Source organism: Phalacrocorax aristotelis, chromosome 6 (assembly GCF_949628215.1).
Source record: "Phalacrocorax aristotelis chromosome 6, bGulAri2.1, whole genome shotgun sequence".
Taxonomy (NCBI): domain Eukaryota; kingdom Metazoa; phylum Chordata; class Aves; order Suliformes; family Phalacrocoracidae; genus Phalacrocorax; species Phalacrocorax aristotelis.
In genome coordinates this window covers 25,199,509-25,221,317 of record NC_134281.1, presented here as the reverse complement: position 1 = coordinate 25,221,317, position 21,809 = coordinate 25,199,509, and the positions used below count along the sequence as shown (strand labels likewise).

Sequence of the window (21,809 nt, the reverse complement as noted above, 5' to 3'; positions counted from 1 at the left end):
CTTAAGCTGCCCTCATTTTGTTTTCTTCTGTGAAGAGACTTTCACAATGCTAGGGATTTAACAAAAAGGCATTTAGCAAAAGAACAAGCACTAAAGGTAAACACAGGCATAATGAACTGATTTACTTCACTCACTTTACTTACGACTTATAAAATATAAATCCTTTAATCCTGTAGTTCAAATAAATTGCTATTTCGGTTGCCTCTTAGGTACCACATTGCAATTTGGGAATAGGAAAGGACTCTGAGGATTAGGGGAAGGGAAAAGGTAAGAAAATGTTTCTGATCTCTCACACAGCTTTGCTCACTGTTTTTGTTTTATGTATGTGTATATGTATTCATATTGTGGGAATCCTCAAATCCTAAGCCCTTGCAAGCAGACAGGTATCTGTCAGAGCCCTGCGCATGCTGACTGAAGCCAACGGTACCACACAAGTATGTGATGCTGTATGCCTGGGAGGTGAGAAGTATTTCACTCATTAGCTGGTAAATCGGCCAGACAGTGTTGAGTCCAAACACATGCAGAACTCTGAGGAAACAAACACATCTTGACCAGAAAGGTGTTCCTTTTCACAGACTCCTTATACCCAACTAACACTTATAATTCATGGGATCAAGATGCAACTGCTGAGTGCTCATTTTTTTTGACAGTCTCTTGAAGGGTGAGTTTTAATAATCTGTACCAACTACTTGTCTTTGTATGAAACATGGATGCCTTATGAGAGAAAAGCCAGCCCACTTTGCTAGTCCTTTGCAAAAGGTGATAGATAGGAAAGGCTACCTGCAGGACCCCACTTCTCTTTAAGATTACAATACTTCCACAGTTAGGTGGTTACAGGAATGCTGACTACCAAAACTGATTGTGAGCTTCTAATCTCCATATGTTCAGTTCTGGTTCAAGTTTTAGTTTTGAAAGGAAGAAAAGACAGAGGTGATGTCTAGTCTGGGGGGGGCGGGGGGGGAGGAGGACCAGGGGGCAGGTAGGGAACACTGAGATGGCTCCAACACTTTGCAGTCTTTGGGGTGGAGTGATAACATGTTGCTGCCTCTATGGGGTGCTTGTATCTATAGTATAGACGGTATGGATAGGAAGAGTAAAAAGCTTGCTCTGTTGCTCAGCCTCATGACAGTTAATTGAGCAGAAGGCCTTCCCACGTATCACTGAGAGGGAACCTGTCTGGCACTGTGATGAAATGGTGGAGTGTAGAAAACAGTGATGCCACGCTCATGCTACATCGCAGTTCCGGATAGAGGTGCTGGTAGCTAACACATCCTCCAGGGTGTCAGGAGAAGAGGTGTGGGTCCAGGGACCGCTTCCTCACACTAAATATGCTAAGGACACAAGTGCTAAAGCTGAGGCCACTTGCCACTGAGACAAGTCAGACTGGTTCTGGTCAGTACAAATGGGAGTGATCTGGCAACTTTAAAGAAAGGATGAACAAAGAGCACAGGAAAAGACTGTGAAGAAAATGATCCAAACAGTGAAAACAAGGCTAGGTAGTTGGGAAACAGCAGGAAAAAGATAACTCATCAGGAAGTTCAAAAGAACTGAAACAGCAGCCAGCATGCTCCACCCTGTGCACTCATTCACTAAGCATGAGAATGGTATTGTGAGCATATCCGATAGAAATACCCAGGATTTTTTCCAATTGCAGAACAAATCACAGTGGATGATAGCATATCCACCCTGTGAATCTACCTGTAAAGGTCTTCATGATGCTTTGCACAGAATTGCACAATATGCTGCTAAAAAAATAAAATAATCTTTCCTTGCCTTTTGCTTCAGCAACACGCCCAACCTTTTCCTTTCCCCACTTTTAATAAAACTGATCTCTGCAGATGCAGCTATTCATCCACAGGCTGATATCATTTCAGCTTCCTTTGAAATTGTTAGACCGTTCTTCACTGTCTTCCTGGACCAGCTAATCCCTCAGCTGTTAGAGAGCTTTTCATAACTCACATTTGTGATCAACCATGACTGCCACAGTGATGTCCATTTCAGTGTATTCCACACGAACTGCTTTCTTGAGAAGGAATTAATACAACAGAGATAGATCAGTAAATGAGTATCATGAAATTACCCTACAGTTTTCCATTCCTTTTTAATCTACCATGTTTTTCAGTAGCTGCTTAAAAACTGGTATTCAATAACATAAACATCTGATAATATTTAGCTCCTTGAGACACAGATGTTTTACTTCCTGAAAAAGTGCTACTGTACGTCTAAATCACTTTATAAAAAGATTCACCAGTCTTTGTAGCGCTTCCAAGAAAATACATACAATTCCTTTAGTAGCCTCTCCTCCCTTTATGCAATTGTTGTTTTATCCTTTTCAATCAGACAGATGGTAGGAAAGTTTTGCACTTGAAATTCATAATTGTCTTCCCTGTGGGCATGTGATGATGTGATTATTGCATCATCTCTCCTGTCTCTGAATATTTTAAAAAAAGCTGGCTTACAAATTAGATCTTGGGAAAGGTAAGAGCAGGAACTGGTAATTCCACTTTTGCTCCTGGTTACCTGCTCTGGAAGTAGTGTAATGTGTTTGAAAAACAGATGTCATTGTATAAATACATTCGTCCAAGTTAGCGTGCGTCCAGAGTTACTGGAATGTGGCTATCATAAGAAGTACCTGAAAAAACCCCAGATACATATTGTTAGTGAAAGGGATTCCTCACAAATTAAGGTGGGACTTAGAGGCAAATTGTTAATTACCTCTGTCATGTCAGATTAAAAGGAAGCACTAGATTATCTTGTTTTTATTTTCTAAAGTATTTCAAATAATAAAGGTTTAAAAGTTTTTCTTTACAGCCAAATAAGCTTTACTTTTTCAAGAGAGAGAAAATAGGCCAAATGTTGTAATGAAATCAAGTCTAATTCTTGCTCTGTGAAGGAGATAACCTAAACTCTCAATCCAGGAAACAAGCTGTTTCTGTGGGATTCTGTATGAGCACACATGTGGATAAAGCGCAGCAAGCCAGCCTGCATAGTATAAGGTTTATATCACACAAAAATGACAGTGATAAGTGAGAGAACAAGGCTGGCTATAAAAAGACCTTGCAGTAACTGCAGAAAGCATATCTTGGCAGTATTAATGAATACAGAAGGGAGACGGGTCAAGAGCCTCTTTACCAAAACAGATTTTATATTCTGATGTTGGAGTGCAAGGAAGGAGCTCCATGATCGCTGGAACATTTTATTAATTTTTTTAATGCAATAATTTGCTTCATCCCAGATGCGGCATCTGCATATATGAGAGGGGAGAAAACAAAGAGGAACAGATGACCAAAACCACAAGTGCTTTTTCACCAGCTTTTTCTTCAAGTTATTTCACATTCACAGAGTCAGAGGAATTGTTCAGGCTGCCTCCCCTGTGATTCACTGCTGATATACAGACACCTTTTTTGCATGAAGCTATGCTGGCAGGTTGCCAGTACATTATCAGGGTCATGAAATATTCCAATATCCCAGAAATCTGAATGCTATGATAGCAGAAAAAAATTTAGAAAGAGTAGAAACAAAGTTTCTTCCACCTGTAGGTATAAAATAGACATGCAAACTGTTTGGAAATTTTACAAATTGCTATAGCAGAAGAGTTAGCACATAAAGAAATTTTTTTAAATTGCTGAAATGCTTTGAAAATTCAGGGCTATAAACACCTAGGATGCCTAAAATCCTACTCAGAATACTCAGTATGCATTTCTCATTGGGCTAGAAAATATTACTTGTCACTGCTCTTCAGAACTCAAGTTTTCAAGCATGACAGAGTTATCTCAAACTATGGCCACTGCATTTTTTGGTTTGTGGTTTTTTTTTTAAATTTTATTTTTAATTACAGCATAGGCATTTTTAGAACCTGCGGTAAGGGCTGAGGCAGAAGCAGAGACACAGGATTACCAGAAAGATGGAAAAGACGATATCTAGGATGAATCATTAAATAAAAATTTTCTACTCTATTGTTGGAGATGGATATAAAGGAATATTAGCCAGCAAAATGAAAATAATAATCAGTCAAGAGCATGTGGTGAGCTTATGGATGAGGAAAATGCTCACGGATATTGTACCCCACTGCATGAGTGCAGCCCTGCCCAGATCATGCATTCAGCATGAGACATGCTCCTTTGCTTCTTTCCTCCATCACCCCCAGTGCGGCATTCACTTTCCTACACTCACCAAAGGAACCGTGTTATGCATGTTATTGCATGACAATTCATCCATGCAATTATTGTGTGTACTGATATATGCACACAAACCCCTAAAATGCACAAACACAGGACAGAGTTTAGAAAAAGTTTTCAACATTAGACTTCTGACTTGCAAAATATGTGATTTTCAGTTACAATTTATGACAGAAAACCTTGATCTTTTTCTTCATAGTAGGGTAAGACTGCTTATCCTCAGCAGGAAGGCAATCTAATTTCTTAAATGAAGGCATTTTTCACTAAATATGAACATACAAGCTTTATCAGAGGCTTAAGGAATGCAACTCCATTAAGATGAGCATCTCAAACAAATAAGGATATTAAAATTTTAAAAAGCCCATCAACAATGGCGAGCTATTAAACTATCACATCTACATTGAGTGTTTTTAATTAAGTTACTTGGCATTGCTGCAACTGATGCAAATCTATCACACAAACCACAATTGCTGCTGAGGTTCCTTTGGCTATTTATTTTAGTTCAGTAGTGCCAGACCAGAAATGCTTTCAACCTAGTCTTAGCTTACATAGGAAGCAGCAGCATTTAGACATATTATTGAGGTCCTACTTTTAAAATGGATCAGGAAAAATCCCCCAGATTTGTAACAACATCTACACGCTCTTAGAATTAAATTAGAGAAGACTCTTTGCCTTCTCAAAATGTATATGTATCAAAATTCTTAAAATCATAACATCTAAAACAGGAATAGAAGTACCAGTAAAGAACATCACTACAAATTCTTCTATTTCCACTAACAGAATGTTTCTATGAGGTATCGGTTATCTTCTGATGGGTAGCACAGCTCAGGGGGGTGCCACACTGGAAGTGTCTAGTGATAAGTGGGTACTTACCTATTAAAAAATTCCTATTGATCAAGATGTGCATCCTGAAATTACAGCCATTCAGAAATAGATCATAGTCGACTACTGCCACAAAATCCAAGAATCTCCTAAAATTCACAGAAAAAACCCAAGAAAATACAATATTTAGTTTAAATTGATAGCTAAGCATTAGTTTTAACAGGCTTTACAGACACACTATAATCGCCCTGAGATCTAGGAAATGCACAAAAATAGGAACACAACTGAATATGCCACATCTAAAGTAATTGCAGGAGTGTCACATCAAATATTTTGAAGGCCATGTGTGGCAAATATGCCTGTGAAGTGATTCTTCTGTGGTATAAATTAAGATACACAACAACCAAATACAGGTACAAGTAGTAACAAAATAATACTTACTCAGCTACGTCACTCACTGAAGTACAATGATGGTTCCCTGCCAATGGGCGTGCAGAAGCAATGAATCCTCTCAAAGCTTGATCCAAAGAGTGTAGATTACCCTTAGGAAACGAAGGACTGCATCCATGGGAAGGACAGACTTAGAACACTTATGAGTCAAGGGCAGAGTCATCTGATCGTGAGCTCCTGAGGCAATGTGGTAGCCAAAAGATCAATGGGATCAGTTGAACATGCTGGACAGCTCATGTATAAGATTAAAAATCTGGGTACTGTTCCTCAACATTGGAATGTTTTGACAAATTGTACACCAAAAGCCTCTTCAGTGTTACCTCTTATTTTTTGCACATCTAGGTGTTGTATTTATTGCTCTTTATTGTACTTTGGAACTAAATATATTTACAGAACACCCAGACAAATCAAAACCTATTGAGAAGTGAGCACAGCCTCCACAGTACTGACCACCATTTCCACCAACTTATCTTTAAGATGAAGACTGAAATCTTGGCCCCTTTGAAGCAAGTAGCAGAAATCCCATTGACTCAGCAGGGAGAGGATACCATTAGAAGGAATTTCCTTCATTTCATGTCTGAAGAGTTGAAGTTCTTGGATTACACAAAATGAGAAACAATGAGTTTTAAATGATTTATTTGATTTCTCCACATGATCACAGTTATAGTTTTACATCAATAGGGTCTGTTACTACTTACAAACAGAATGCATATTAAAATGAAAGCACTCCTTTCTTCCCCATAGTTTACAAAAGGGGTCTCAAGCCTCCCCAGAACAGAAGCTTCTTGTAAGCATAATGTTTTTTGATATCTTTAATAGTCTGCATTCAAGACCTAATTCTAACAGTTTAATACAACTCAAAGTTGATTTAAGTTCCTAGCAGGAGACAGGCAACCTCAAAGTGACTGCAGACTTATAGTAATACTAATTTACACACTATGTACAATTTAGAGAATTGTCTATTCCCCCTACTGGTCCCATTTTCACCACCCCCTTTTCACTTTTCCAAATTTAATCTTGTTATTGGTTCCACTTTTCTTTTAAATATATACACAATAATCCATTGCAGGCAAGAAGTGCGATGGTATTTTACAATGGAACAGCAAAATGCATGCTTAACTGCAGAAAACACACAGCTTCATATGGAACAGCAAGTCAACATCTAGAGATTCATTGTTTAAATATCTGCTGACTCTTTCAGCTCATTTTATCAAGAAACAAGAGGCTTCTGCTGCATGCAGTACATGATGGGAAAATCATTCTACACTGTATGTCAGACTTGGGTTTTTTTAGCAATACAAGACGCACATTATAGTAGGATGAACTTTGTTTTTTGTTTTTACATTGTTTTACATTTCATTCTTAACTTAAAAAAATAAAAACCCCAAATATATATTTGTTGTCCCAGAAAAGATTTTTGTTGCCACACCTTCATTCTTTGTTTCCCTTTCATTTTTTCAAATCACCATTGCTACTTTGCCACATTGTTTTTGGGAGAAGAGAAACATGGTCACTCTGTGCAGTTCTGTACCAGTTTTTAATTGGCAATGGCATTTGAGAAAAAGCCCTCTCTATTTTACTACTGCCTGCAGGCTGAAAAAATTCATTTGCTTAACCACACGCAGTGTTAAAGTACTATAATTTTCCTACTCAAGGCATGATCCACACTGCTTTAAGCAATTGTTAATCAAGGATGGATTCAGAGAGGTTATACTACAGTCCTAAGCAAGCAGCAAAGTTCTTAAGACTTATGCTGACACCAAGACACAATTGTTTGTTTAAAGTACATACAAACACAGTCTAAAAAAAAAAAAAATCAAGTCCACTGTTTCTCCTCATTGACTTGAAATAACAGAGTTTACAAATACTGTGCTCTTACACGACCAGTTTTGTTTTTTAAACTAGCCTCAAAATGATCTGTGATTTTACACATGCAGCTTAATGCACTGAGAAGGTAGGCACAAACTCTTTTCCCACATATACATGAGATCATGTGTAAATGTTTTTTGCATGTACATTTGTGACATCTCCTGAATATTTCATTGATTGCACATGGAAAATCAGTGGTCAAGCATTAAAATGTGGCTTACTATGTAAGTTTAGAATATTTACATGTAACATTAATTTAAATGAATGAAAGGGATTCTTAAACATAAAGCAAATGCAGATCTGGGAGATTTAACATCCTCATTGTTAATTAACACAGCTAGAGTCCGATTTTCCTTTCCACTGCTACTGCATATTCTGCATTTATTCCATACACAGACAATTTTACTTACGTTATAACTCTGCATCTGAAACAAGTATAGACTCCGTCACTCAGTGAAGAGGAGCGTTCTTACCTCTGTTTCAAGTAAAAGATGCAGTTTCTGAAGGATGTTTGTACCTGAAAGGTTCTTTATCTTTTCTGGAACAACCTATAAATTACAGTTAGACTCTACTATTGGTACAGATGTATGAAGAAAAGTCTACATATTGAAATGTTAACACTTCAACTAATATCAACAGTAACACTGATAGATTTTGCAAATATACAATATGTAGAGTGTAGCCTCACACTAATAACATTAGATGACATGCAGACAGTTCTACTTTCCCCTTATCAGAACAGTATATATTTTTATAAACTGCAAGGAACAGAGCCTCAGGGGACCCGTATGAGCCCTCTAAGGTAAGCTGCAGAATTTAGAATAGTATGAGTGATACTTAAAAATAATAAAGTAACTACTCATTTTCTTTTCTCTTCATGAAGATAACTTAGAGGAGAAGGAGCAGAAGGGGAAAATATATTGCACATGTGTGAAACAAACGTGAACAGCTTTAAACAAAAGGCTAAACTCTAGATTGTTGTATTTGCTCTCTGTGGAGGTTAACAAAGTGCTCAGTTTGCAGTTTTGCTGGTATTGTGATATCAATGGTATGAAAGGGGAAAAATTACTCAACCTCTAACCCCTCCCCCCCAGATATTAGAGATGCGGTGAGCAAGCCAATATGAAAAGTCACTCTCTTGTTCTCAGGTCCTCATTATTCCTGATAATTTTACTACTCAGATAGAAAATGAACAGGTTCTTATTATTATTACTTTTACCCATCTCACACTGGAACTTTTTGCTCATCCTCTTCAAGGTTTGCTTTTAGGCTGGTACAGCTGTGCAGTTGTAATTCCTTTGTCTCTACTGTTTAGGTGTAAAGTCCTTGCAGTGGCTCAAAATGCTGAAACTACAAAGTAGGTGCCATGTATAACTTTGTACAGGATTTTGGGATAAAAATTGTATATAAATTTGCAAATGGTTTAATTACAACACATAAGCAACAACAGCACAGCCTGTTTTTTGTGATGTCTTGCAACTAACTGGACTATGGAAGTGAGGGTTTGAGCATAAACTCAGCCTGCTGAGTGCTGGGTACTTTCAAACTAACAGATGTGATGAGTAAAAATGGTGAAGCCACTCTGTTGCTAGCACATGGCTACATGGAATTACTTTTTTTTAATATATATATATATAGAAAAACCCTATACTAAATTCTAAAACAAACCTTCAAGTTTTAGAGTACTTCCACCTAGAAACACTGACTGGAATTCAGCTTCATTGGGGGTAAAAATGAGACATTATGGTAAACAGGAAACAAAGTATCTGAGAAAGATGGAAGTTTGCCATTTTCATGTTTGAGATGAATGTTTTTGCAGTGTATACATGCACCTGTCGTAACTCTTCATGTGTGTTCACTGAATCATATGCATACAAAAGAAATGTGGATCATGTAAATTCACAGTTATCACAGCCTTTAAAGTATCTAAGAATTTGTGTGACCAATGCTTGAAGATGACCACTGGTAAATGGTCATCCTGCATTGTTACGGTATAATTACTGCATCTTAACTAGTTTGCTTACCTGAAATAGCAGAGCAGTTATAATACTGATTACGCATGATATTACCGTGTTAATAAAATAAGGATTTATACAAAGCAGTATTTGACTACGACATTTAAATGCTATGTTACTTGGCACATTTAGTAATGATGGCTTAAAAATCTTAGCAAGCCCAGAGGACTTTCAATGAAAACACTGAAATGTCTGAAATTTGTTTCTAATGTTTAATGTTTTTGGTCTACTCTTTCATATGCTATTCATCTATTATACTGTCCTATCAAGTAAGTGGAATTCCTTGTAAAGTCTATATTGCTAGTTTTGTGGACTGAAAAAATTTATTTCCAAGCACAAATGTTAACTATACAGTATATATATATATTTATATGTATATATTTATATTATATAAAGTTTACTTACGTACTTTCATCAACCATATCAGGTCTACTTATTTTTTTTGCCCATTGACAATAAAAGAGCAAGAATGCAACACTTGGTTCTGTATCACTTTTTTCCCTTTTTCATAGGCTAAGTTTTTATTACGCATGTAAAATTGTCAAGGGATTTGGTGTAAAAGGTAGCTTCACTCATATTCAGCAAACAGCGTGTTTTCAAGGCAGTTTAGAAATAAGAACTAACTAGATGGTAAGCATCTATCGAGTAGATAAGTAAAACCAGTATCGATTGCACTAACTTGAATTATTTTATTTAGTAACAGCAAGCCTTTAAGCTCACACAATTAAGTTGTCTAGGTAAAAACGGACAATATTATTTGTTGCTTCCTGTAAGTGCCTTTGTAACTTTGTTTAAAACTATAGTTTTTAGGAGGGTCAGTACATTCTAGACTATTGTGCTGATGCCACTGTGTTTGGGCTTAGTACTGGCTGAAGTGGAGGGAGGTGGTGGCGGTCCGTGGTGGTGTTGAGAGTGCTGGGGATGAGAAGAGTGTCCTGGGTGCGGAGGGGGCAGTGGCGGATGAGAAGAGTGGGTATGCTGCGCGTGGGGGTGCTGCATGTAAGGAGTATGCTGGGAGTGTACTGCATGCTGGGAATGGGGCACATGCTGGTGATACTGGTGTGGGTGCTGGATGTGCTGGGGAGGGTGATAGTGGTGGTGGTGGTGGTAGGGTGGTGGGTTCTGCTGCATATGACAGTACTGCGAATGGTGAGAGTGCACTTGTGCTTGTGTCTGACCCTCAGCTGGCCCTGTGTGATGCATGGCAGAAGGATGCTGTGAGTGTTGCTGATGTGGGATTACTGGAGGGTGCGGAGGTTGCTGTGATGAGCCAGATGGTGGATGGCCTTGGGAAGGTGGCTTTCCCCTTTTACTACCAAATAAGGAACCTAGGAGTGAGGAGGAGTTAGGCATAGTCTGGTGAGGGCGAGATGGACACTCTCGGGTTGATGTAGCTCTTCGGCGCATGTGAGGACTGCTAATGATGGACCCCTAAAAAGAAATTAATAGAAATAAAAATTAAAAAAATCTTAAAATGTTTAAAAGAAAAAGTTCACACTGACCCACAAACTCCTCCTTCAGTGTTCACATGGGTGGACTATGTTAAGAGTTCTAGGAAAAATTTTATTTCCACCTCCTCTAAGTTGCCAATGAGGCACTCATGCCCTCTTGGGATATTTTAAGCATTAAATGTTTTTCTCTCGGTACTTTAATATCAAAAGCTATGACTTTAAATAAGGAAAATGTCATGGAAGAGTAACATGACATAAGACCTAGGAGTGTGTTTTTAAAGGAAAAGTACATTTTAAAATACTGTAAAAATACCATACTTGCTTTTTTACAACAAAAAATAAAACTACATTAACTTCAACCTCAATAGTTAAACATACAGCAGCAAATATTACAGTTACAATCCAGATTTCCAAATAGTATTTTAAACTTTTTTATAGTAGTTTTCCACTACTATATGCCACAGTGCTGCTTCTCAAGCCCCTCTCTGAATATGTTTAATGGAACCATACTATTTTTGCCACTAAGATTTCTTTGTGACCGTGCTTTTCTGACCTGTGGTCCAACATTCTCTATTATTTAGTCTGGAAGGTGTATTTAGTTTCTGGAAGTTTTGGGTTTGTATTTTTTTAGAAGGAATTATGGGACACAACAGTACTTAGGCAAAGTGTGCTAGATTTAAACTGCAATCTACCTAAAGCAAAAAAAAAAAAAAAAAAAAAGAAAAAACCAACCCAAACCAAACCAGGAAAAAAAAAAAAAGAAAAAAAAATCTGCAAGCTGAATTCAGAGACATGAACAGTTTATATATAAATGGTTTGAAGATGAATGAAATCTCATGAAATCCACATTGAATTCACCTATCTTAATTTTTCCTCCCATGCCCTATCTGTGCAATTCCATGGTGTCATGACTGCATACATTTAGCAATTTAACTTGAAAATAAGCAATGGGAATGGTTGAGCATGAAAGTCAATAGTTGTAGCTAAATATCAAACAGCAGGAACAGTGTACTTTGTAACAAAGAGCAAGTGGGCTTTTAAGCTGGGACCAGACTGAAATGGTGGCAAAAGGACACATCATATTCATTTAACCATGCTTTCAGGACAAAGGGAACAAGGTTAGCTCAAACCAAAAATGGCATCGGTCTAAAACAAGCTGTCAGTGCTTTTTAAGCTGGAAGAATACGTAGTGAGTAGCCTAGGCATGCATTTTATTTGAGGCAGGCAGGTTACATGTTAGAAGAAAAAAGAGCAAAAAAATATGTATATAAAAGAAAGGTTTGAAATGCACATCATCACATCCAGCTAGACATCAGTAACTTCCTACTTACTTCCATATTGCTGTCTAGCGATCCTGCACTGCTGCGTCGCCCACGCTTGCCTGCCCAGGACATGCAACACCATAGATTAGAGACTGAGACAAGACCCGGGTGAAAAACAGCTGCTTTCCTTGAATCACTAGAGGAGTCTCTAAATGCAACTAGAGGGGCTCCAGGGGGGTTAACATTGCACTGGACTGGTACAGCAGCTACTAAGGCAGAAACTTAGATTTTTTTAAGGCCAGTAGTTATATTAAGTTTCTGTACCTGACTTGTTTCTTTAAGAGGTATTGTTGTTGTGAAGCAACTACCATTAGCAGGGTGTGATTTTTTTTTCTTAATTTGTACAACCCTTAAAATACATGTATTTTAGCAGCTATATCTAGTAGTATGGTTATGATGTTGACCAGCTACAATTTTAAATTGTTTGATTTCCTGGAATCTAATTATCTATGAAGCTTCTTTCTTTATAGACTGGTAGCATTGATATATACTGGTGGGGTGGTATTAATTTAAATACAAAATTTAATATTAGCATATTCTGAACTTCAGTGTGGGGGATTGGTGAGGGGCATCAGTTTCATAATTTAATTTTGAACCTCAGTGGATTTCATATACTCTTCTTGCATGAGGTTTTAAAAAAACTAAACTTAATTTTTGATCAAGAAGTCTGGAATCTGTCTTGACATTATGGCTAGATTTTGTTTGTTTAGCTGTGCAGTGCTTTATCTGTAAGTATGATGGTTTTGTTCTCAAACATTCTCAAACTGCCAAAGATATTTGCCTAAAACTACGCATGAAGCACCAGACTGTTTGCCTAAAGAGCCAGAATACCTCAGTGGCTGTATATAGAACACAGGATCCCAGATTTTCTCTCTCATTTCACAGGACAGAAAATAGCGTATGGCTGCAGTGGAAATAGATTCCACCCCCCCCCGCCCCGAGAGGATAGGTTGTTGAGCATTGCTTTGCAAAGTTTCAGAAAACTTTACTGGCAGGGTGTATAAACAAAGTTAACCTCTGAAGAGTGGTCAGGTTCTCAGAGCTTCTCTAAAATATGCATGTTTTTAGAAACCTAAGTTTTCTCAATGCTTTCTCCTTGCTTTCCTGAAATATCAAAGACAATCTCCACCCTGCATTGGTACATTGCTGCCTTCAGAATCTTCTACTCGAACAGAGTAGAAACCAAGATCAACGAGAAAAATCGTACTTAAAATGCCTGTAATTTCCCTCAGATAGGCACTATCCCTATTAAAGGGTGCTTTATTTATTTCCTTAAAAACAAATTGAACCCAATTCTGTATTGCCCTACATTGTAATATGAAAGCTAGTAAGTAAATGCTCTTGAGCATTCCCCTCTGCCAGTGCGTGTTTATACAAGACTGTTCTCTGGTCTTTGAGATGCCATCCCATCTCAAAAATGTTTCCCTAGAGCTGCAGCGTTCAAATGCATTTCAAGAAAATGGTAACTCAGAATTGCATGTAAGCATAACTCTGTACTCTTACAATAATTAACCGCTGTGGTATAAATCAAGGTGGTATTTATCAAATCTAAAGACCAGTTTTGCTTAATATGCTACTGTTCTACTTGAAATTTTTCAGAGTGGTACTTAGAGTAGTTTTTCATTTATTTTTATAAAATTAAATTTCAGTTAATTTAGTCTTTTCTGATTCATTCCAACAATTCACTGATGTTAGATATGAATATCCTTTCTAAGAAATATCTTTAACTTATTTAAGTATAATATGTCCCATATATGTACAGGCAGTATATGGGACTAAGAATATTTCAAATTTATAGTAGAAATATTAAGTGATTAAAATGTTTTTACAAACTTAAATGTTCCAAAAGAAAATTCAGAGTTTTGTTAATAAAAATCCGTTCTACCTTGCAGAAAATGATCTCACAGATGTGCAGATTATTACAGTAAATATAAATAGCTCTCACTGCTACCCTGTATTTCTTGAAGCTCTGTTCTATGCCAGTGAGATCCACTGAGATCTAAACAATGTATTATGGTCTTTCTTTGTATATCTTGGGGAAAAAATTTTGGAAAAAAGTTCTAAATTAAGGTTTTGGTAAAGCAAACTAATGTAGCAGCTCTTATAACAATAAGTCATTATTACCAGCCTCCAAAGGCTGTGAAATTGATATTCCCAGCAGCAGCAGAATCTGTAACCATTCTAGCTACTGAGCTAGAAGGAAGTATAGGTACTACCCAGTACCTATACCTTGGCTTGCTCAAAATTATCCAAAAAATATGCTCTAACCATTAATTTAGAGAAACCACTTTCCAGGGTGAAAAGACTCTTTGTAACCTTCATATATTCATCTTGTTTTCTGGACGAAACAAGTATAGTCTTAAGATCACACTGATGGTGAAAATAGTTTATTTGTATCTTCAAACAGATTATACTCAAAATACTGATTAAGCCCCAGGAGATGAGAAAACAGCAAAACCACACCTCGCCTTGCTGAGCTCCTCCTTCCCTAGAAAAAGCAAACAGTTTCTCTTCCATACGACAGAAAAGTTTTTGGTACAAAAGTGTTCATATACAGTGTGGGTTGCCTTTGTACAAAGTACTTGTAAAATGGCTTGGTATTAACATACACATATCACAAAAGACTTGATTCATACAAATCTGTTAAAAAAAATCAGTACATTCTATCATGCTCGTTACTGTTGCTATTCCATTGAAGAATAGGAAACACTACAACAGTGACAAGGGAAGAGACAGGATAAATCTCTTCTACTTGGAAAGCTCTTCTAATAAGGGAGGAGAAGACTGCTAGCATCCTCCATCCTATAAAGTGCAGCAAAATCCATGAGAGAGGAAGGAGAAAATAAGCTAGTAACCCTGCCTGTATCAGATGAGGGAGGAGCCAAGGGACTGCACCATCCCATCACAGACTGATTCAACAAATTAAGGGATTCTGTAATTGCACGAAGTCAGAGTCTTTTTAAGGGGATTACAATGCTGAGAAGTTCCACAGTCCTTTCCATTTTGGGATACAGGAAACTTGAAAAAATACATTATGCAATTGTTTTTTAAAAAAACACTTTTTTTCTGGAAGGCAGAAAGAAACATTTAAAAAGTTAAACGTTGACAACTGATATTATATGCAACATACAAATAGAATTATTTTAATTCTGGAACTACTTTATGTTTTTGTTTTGGGCTTGCTTTTTTTTTTATAGTAGCCTCTACTGGTCTGTGATTGATTTGAGATAGCTCAAGACTAAGGAGATTACAAAACAAGCACAAATTATAATGATAGTAACTGTTATACCATCCTGTGCTTCTGTGCAGATTCCAATATTACATGGGTATGCCAGTTGTGTATTACTGGGGCAAACCATAAAATTACAATTTTTGAACTAGTGCAGTGTGTAAATATTATTGGCACCTTACAGGTTAGGGATGGGGGGAATAAAGCTTGATTTCCACAGGTGCTCACCACTGTAAACTCAGAGTGAAAGCACTGGGTCCTCCAGCAACTCAGTCACTGGAATTCAGATTGCCTGGCCTAAAATCAGTTGAGAAACCTGTGAGAGATACAGATTCAGAAACACAACCAGTCTGCTTTAGCAACCACAGAATTTTTCCCAGGTACTAACAGCCATGATGAGACCTCACACCTTTCTGTAAACCTACTTATCATGTAATTGTATATGGAGTAAGTGGTGAAATGTCCAAAATTCTATCGGAACCTATAAAACTCAGCATTAACTGCATTAAAATTTGTCTGGCTCCTAATATTTCTAGGTAAATTAAGAATTTCAAAGTCTGGGACAAATAAAATCAGTTCTTCCTTGACTATAGCTCAAGAATGAGCAATAAAAATTATATATTTTTCTTCTGAGAAAAATAAAGCAATAAATACTTTTGACATATTGACATATTGGAACAGTTGGTTGCCACATTCTGCTTTTTATTCCATGGAAAGAACTGTCAATCCACAAGGAACAATACTATCTTCAAAATCAAGAGACCCTCATCCACATCCTTTTTGCAATTATTATTTAAGCTATCATGGCAATTGCATGGAAGATCAACAAACAGGAAACAATTCCTGACATTGTTTCCTGATAGAAATCTTGCCTTTCCTTTCAGTTTACAGCTTAGGAGTCAGAATCATTCAGGGTATCAACATTCATTAGATCCAAGAAGCTTATGAATCATCACTCTTTTCCAAGAGAGAAATTTAAAGTCACTTTCCACAGCCACCATTTACTACTGTGATATCTGGTAGAGAGTAATGAACTGTTTTCTTAAACAGTTTTGTCATATACCTGTGCAACCAAAACGCTGTTCAAACAGATTTCCCCTTCACTGAATAAATATTAAAAAAAAAAATTCAATTTGTTTCTGCAAAAAATTATCTGCCTTACTGTATAAACGTGCAACCAGGCAATTTTCTCACGTTTATTAGATTTATTTCTGTTTAAATGTAGAAAGGAACTCTCAGAAAATCCACTTTCATCATGCCTTTTTCTACAGAAAGACACATCCACACACAGTCCCACTACTCTTGTTCCTCCTCCTTTTCATCCTGTGTTTCATCCACAAAAAGACGAATTGAGGCAACCTAACTCATTACCCTTTTACAGAAGCAATTTAGTATGGTACAATCACTGGGATGCAGTATCTTGCTAACTGAGAGAGATTTCTTTGTTTTTCTATGGATCATCTACCCCATATTAAAACAAAATCAGCCTCACATGCAAGCTATTCACTGAGAAAGGCAGAAAAGACATGTATATTCTCATTAAAATTGCATCAAATAACAAAGTGAGTAACAGGTATGTAACTTCTCAAGTCGGTCGCACTGCACAAGACCAAACAGAAACTCTCCATAATTCTCAACTCGTTGAAGTTAAAATTAAGTTTAGTTGGGTTTAACAAACTCATTGATAAACCCTGCAGTCTGTGAGTGATTTCTACTTTTTATTATGGAAAAAAAAGTTATTTTTGTTAATAAGCATGCCAATTGTAGGCATGCCCTGTTGAAAATGAAATGTTTTCATGATTACAAATACTTGTTTATTGCATAAACCCATAACATGAATTTAAATACATGGCAATGTTTGAAAGACAGGAATGAAAAATTTCTATGAGATGAAAAAAATTAATTAGAAATCACATTTATGGGTACAGATACCCACTGAACTCACATATTCAACAATATGGTAGTTCTCATCCTAATGAAATAAAAACCAAACAACAAAAAAGGATGATGGAAGTATCCTCAAATCTGAGGTATAACAGTGGGGAAGACTAGTGGCTTGATCTAAAATCCATTGAAGCCAATCAAGCACCAATATTCAACTTCAGCCTGATTTTGGATCAAGGTCCTAGGTCTTTTTAAGGAAGCAAATGGACATATGAGTAGGAAGGCCTAAACAGAGAATAAAAATAATTGAAAGAGCTCACTCTCTATGTATTTGCATGCATATAGATATACCCACAAACCACACTAATTTCAGCTCACAACAATTTTATTGCAGCATAGCTAAAATCTCTTTAGCTAAAAAAAGGAAAAAGTAGTGTCTACTACCAAAGTTATACGTCGTATTGAAATTATGACTATACTGTAACTCATCACTGCAATTAAAAGAACAAATCACAGTATGTAACAAAGACTATGAACTAAAGAAATAATAGGGGGAAAAAAAATACATAGTTGCTACTATCCCCAGAAGAACTTCCTGAATAGTGGGCATGGTATTCAGATGTAACTTCTTGTGAATGACAGGAACCATGTTTAACACTGAAAGAGAAGGTTACTACCCATGGTAGCCCGTATTACATGGGTATACCAGTTGTGTATTACCAAGGCAAACCATAAAAACAAAACATATCAAACTTCCCCTGACTTTTCTTTGGCTAAAAAATCACACCACCACTGCTTTCCAGTCTTTAGCTGTATTAATCAGTTAATAAATCTTATGACACATCAGTGGTTTTGTGAGATATCCGTATTCTTTTCTACTAGGATTTCCTTTATTATATTGGTAATAGAATTTCACAACAACCTCTTCTGCGAGAATTGGGAACTATATCTGGAGTTACAAAATAATAAAAGAGCATCAGGGACACACTGTATCTGAATTACATAGCTCTATGCAGGATTTAGTAGGGCTTCACTCAATTTCATTCATCAATGTGGTAACACGGATACACTTGAGCACAAAATACACAGAAAGTGGTCATTACACAGAGATCAGTTTCTTTTCTTTCTAAGCCTATTGTATGAAGGGAAAGAAGCAAAGGGGAATAAAAAAAGAAAAGAAAACTAAGCGGGTTACTCCTAGCACAAGTCAACCATTTTTTTTAATAAAACACTTAATTTTTCCTCCGTCTTCACTCTCCTTTAAAAGTATATATAGCAATCTACAATAGTTTAAATGCTTTCAAATAGTGGCTGCTTAATAGAACAAGGGTAAAAAACAAACAGATATTAAACATGAACTATGAAAGAGGTGCTATTTAAAACGTTTGAAATTTCAGTATTACTAGTTCTGAAAGCCCGCTGTGAGCTGGGCTTGATAGGCATCATTCACACATCTTTGCATGCACCAGTCAGAGAAAGGAAATAAAGGCAGTGCTTACCTGCTTCAGACAGGTCTCTAAGGGAGCTGCTTAGTGCACTTCTTTTCAGGCCCTCCCCAGTAGCATAGCTGTCATCCAGGCAAGCTCTGTTCAGCGTCCCATTGCCAGAATCTTTTTTCAGACTGGAGCATTGAGACATGCTTGGACGCACCACACCCTTCTGTTTTTCTAGCTCAGCTGAAACAAAGAGAATAATTTTGCAATTCGTAGTTATTGACTATAATGGAAGACATGCTAACATCACAATTACTGTATGTGATCACATATTGCGGTGAATAATAGATAAGAATCCATTTTGGCACTGTTAAATGCCGGAGAAAAACTTCAACCCTGTACTAATAGCTTTTTATTACAACATACAGGATGAAAGGTTATTCCTCTTTTGGAAAAACAGAAGATAAAATTCCATGTTTAGATACTCATTTAACTTCCAGCAAAATATATAAATTTGTACTATGATTACCTAATTGAGAGAATACAGGAATATCAACAGAGAAATGGAGAAAAATTCAGTTAAACTTATTTGAAGGGCCATCACTGAGAATTTCAGTGTGATGTAAATGATCCCTAAAATTCGTAGTGTAATTTATACTACAAATTACAAACCCACCTCTTCTGTGTCCACTGCTATTTGCAGTTTGCCCAGGCTAAATTTCCACTGCAGCTACACTGCAGTAAATAGTCAATGAACTCAGCTGGGGCTGAAGATATCATTAGGTTTTTCCTCTTTCTAGATTGAAAGCCGTGGGGAAAAACTCACATTATATTGAACTTTTAAATGAGTTCTAATGGCTTACATACATTCAAGATTTTCTTATTTTGATTAGCTTTAAAATGCTCTATTATATGTACCTTTGTACTTACACTCTATTCTGTGCTTTTCCATTTCTTGAACCTCTGCAATTGACTCCCTCAAGTCATCTGTAAACTTCTTCCTGTCCTGAGGATTCGGTGCATTGAAATTTATTAGTACTTTGATATCTGCTCCTGGAACAGCTGACGTGAGCCGAATACCGTTGGGATAATCTAGAAGAAAAAGTCAAGAAAAACTAAGCTCTGATTATTCCAATTACTTTTCTTTTTATAGATAAAAAAAGACCAAACAGAAAACCCCCTACAACTGAAGGCTTTTTACTAGTGTTACCATATAAGGAACAAAGTCAGAAAAATAGAAGTCTGAAGGTGCAATATTAGAATGAAAATCCCTAAGATACATTGGAACTACTTAACTGTCAAGATACCAAACAAATATTGAAAGATAGTATTTATGCAGCTGTTACCCTTAAGGTATAATGTACGATATAAAAGAAAAATCCCAGAAAAAAAATTTAAGGGGATAATTTTTGTTTCATGAAGCAGATCCCATTATCTACCTTACTCGGTTGTGACCAAAGCTTTGCTGAGTAAAGACTACTTGAATACATCTCAAGTACTAGAAACTCTCTTACACTTTTAACGTTTGCTGGAAGACAAACATACTAGCATGTACAGCTTTTAGTATTTCCTATTAAGTTGTGTTCCCTGGACATCCTACTTTCATTTCTTTTTCTAAAAAAAGAAGTTAAAATTAACTGTGAAATTAAATATTGAGGAAGTAAAGGGAGCGGGCTTCCCCCTTCCCCTCTTTTGGCCCGTATTATGGGCATCTTCACAATAAAAGGCAGATTTTTTTGTCACACTGTCTTTGCCTCTTTTCCGGCCGCCCATTTGAGAATGCCAATTTTACAGCTGGTTAAAAAATATCTCCTGGTTGAGAGAAAAGGTCCATTTACAGAAAGATAGCTTATAATGAAGATGTATTCTGTTGTAGAAAACAATCAGCCTTTGCTTGAAGCACAGACCTCTAGAAACGGGGTGTCAGAAAAACTCAAAATGTACATTCTATATCACAATATTTTCTTTCACTCAACTGCCTGACCTTATTGGTTTCCTAAAGCTCTCAAATATTTACTTAAATGTTCAACCTGAAGTTCAAGTGCTCCAATCTACTGAAAATTAATTCCCCAAAGAACCAACCGATAATGTAAGGTAGTCTCTTCCTCAAAGTCATTAGATTTCAACAAAATACGGACTTAAAATACTGAGAAACAAGTGCAAATGCTTTGCTTTTTTAAAAGGACACCTTAAATTCCAAATCAGATTTGCAACAAGAAGTGAAGTGAGTTAATTTACCATTCTCAGGTGAAAAAGGGTGCCGACTACTGCAAGCTTCAAAGGGCACAGAGGGGAAGAAGGGAGCAAGAATCTGGGGCTTCTGTCAGGGTCTGATAACAATATCTTGCACAGAAGCAATGTATAGCTGATCTGCTTCTCCTGCTCACATGACAATTGCATCTACCTTCAGTCAAATAGCAGCCACCTCAAGTTGCCTGCAGCTGCAGTCATTCAGAATACAGCCAAATAGCCAAAAGTGCAGAGGAGTCTGGTGCTAGGCAAGCTAAAAGGTGGAGAACATGGTATAACAGCATGTACTGTTTCGAACACTGAAACTGTTCAAATATGCATTAATATTGGATACTGAATATGCAGTAAACAGCTCTAGAAAGTGCACCTCTTGGAGAAAAGAAAAAAAAACGTTTATGAAACCAAACAAGGAAACTTGGTAACCCCAAAGTCACATGGGCTACCTTCACATATGAACAAATAACAAATCTCCACATACTGAACAAACAAAAATATTTTATTACCAGAGATACTTCTTTATATCATACTGATTAAGCATCAGGAAACACTGACGTAAGTATTTACTGGTTTCAGATACGCTCTCTCTAAAGTGATCTCCTTGCCCTTTATATATTCAGTGATTTGACTGAAAATGTAAGATATACTTCCTTTATGGCCTATTTATTTACTAGAGATACATGACATTGTTTTCCCTTTTGGGGCTCATCCATCCCTCAGCGTAATTGACTTCTATCATTAGAAGTCAATTCTTCTATCATCAATGCCAACCATTTTGTTTGACTTCACCAATAGCCATACCAATATTTTTGTTGCTTCTGCTTTAGTGATGCTAAATTTTACTCACTTGAAACCAGCTGATTTCAACAGCTGCTATGCACAGGTTTAATGAAAGGCACGATGGCTTTG

General features: G+C 36.8%; 1 protein-coding gene across 6 annotated transcripts in view; it reads right to left on the bottom strand.

Annotated features, from left to right (window-relative positions):
- Window positions 1–6,069: 6,069 nt before the first annotated feature.
- The window catches only part of IQSEC1 (IQ motif and Sec7 domain ArfGEF 1), a 196,832-nt gene continuing 181,092 nt past the window's right edge, over window positions 6,070–21,809 (bottom strand). For 4 of the 6 annotated variants that reach the window (XM_075096697.1, XM_075096696.1, XM_075096693.1 and 1 more), the window contains 4 exons: window positions 19,572–19,745; window positions 18,720–18,896; window positions 12,117–12,166; window positions 6,070–10,765 (listed from right to left, as the gene is read on the bottom strand). In XM_075096697.1, coding sequence (XP_074952798.1) covers window positions 10,160–10,765; window positions 12,117–12,166; window positions 18,720–18,896; window positions 19,572–19,745 — 1,007 coding nt within the window. In that variant the 3' untranslated portion in view covers window positions 6,070–10,159. The remainder of the gene's footprint in view (window positions 10,766–12,116; window positions 12,167–18,719; window positions 18,897–19,571; window positions 19,746–21,809) is intronic. The other 2 variants (XM_075096694.1, XM_075096698.1) reach the window with 2 other exon arrangements.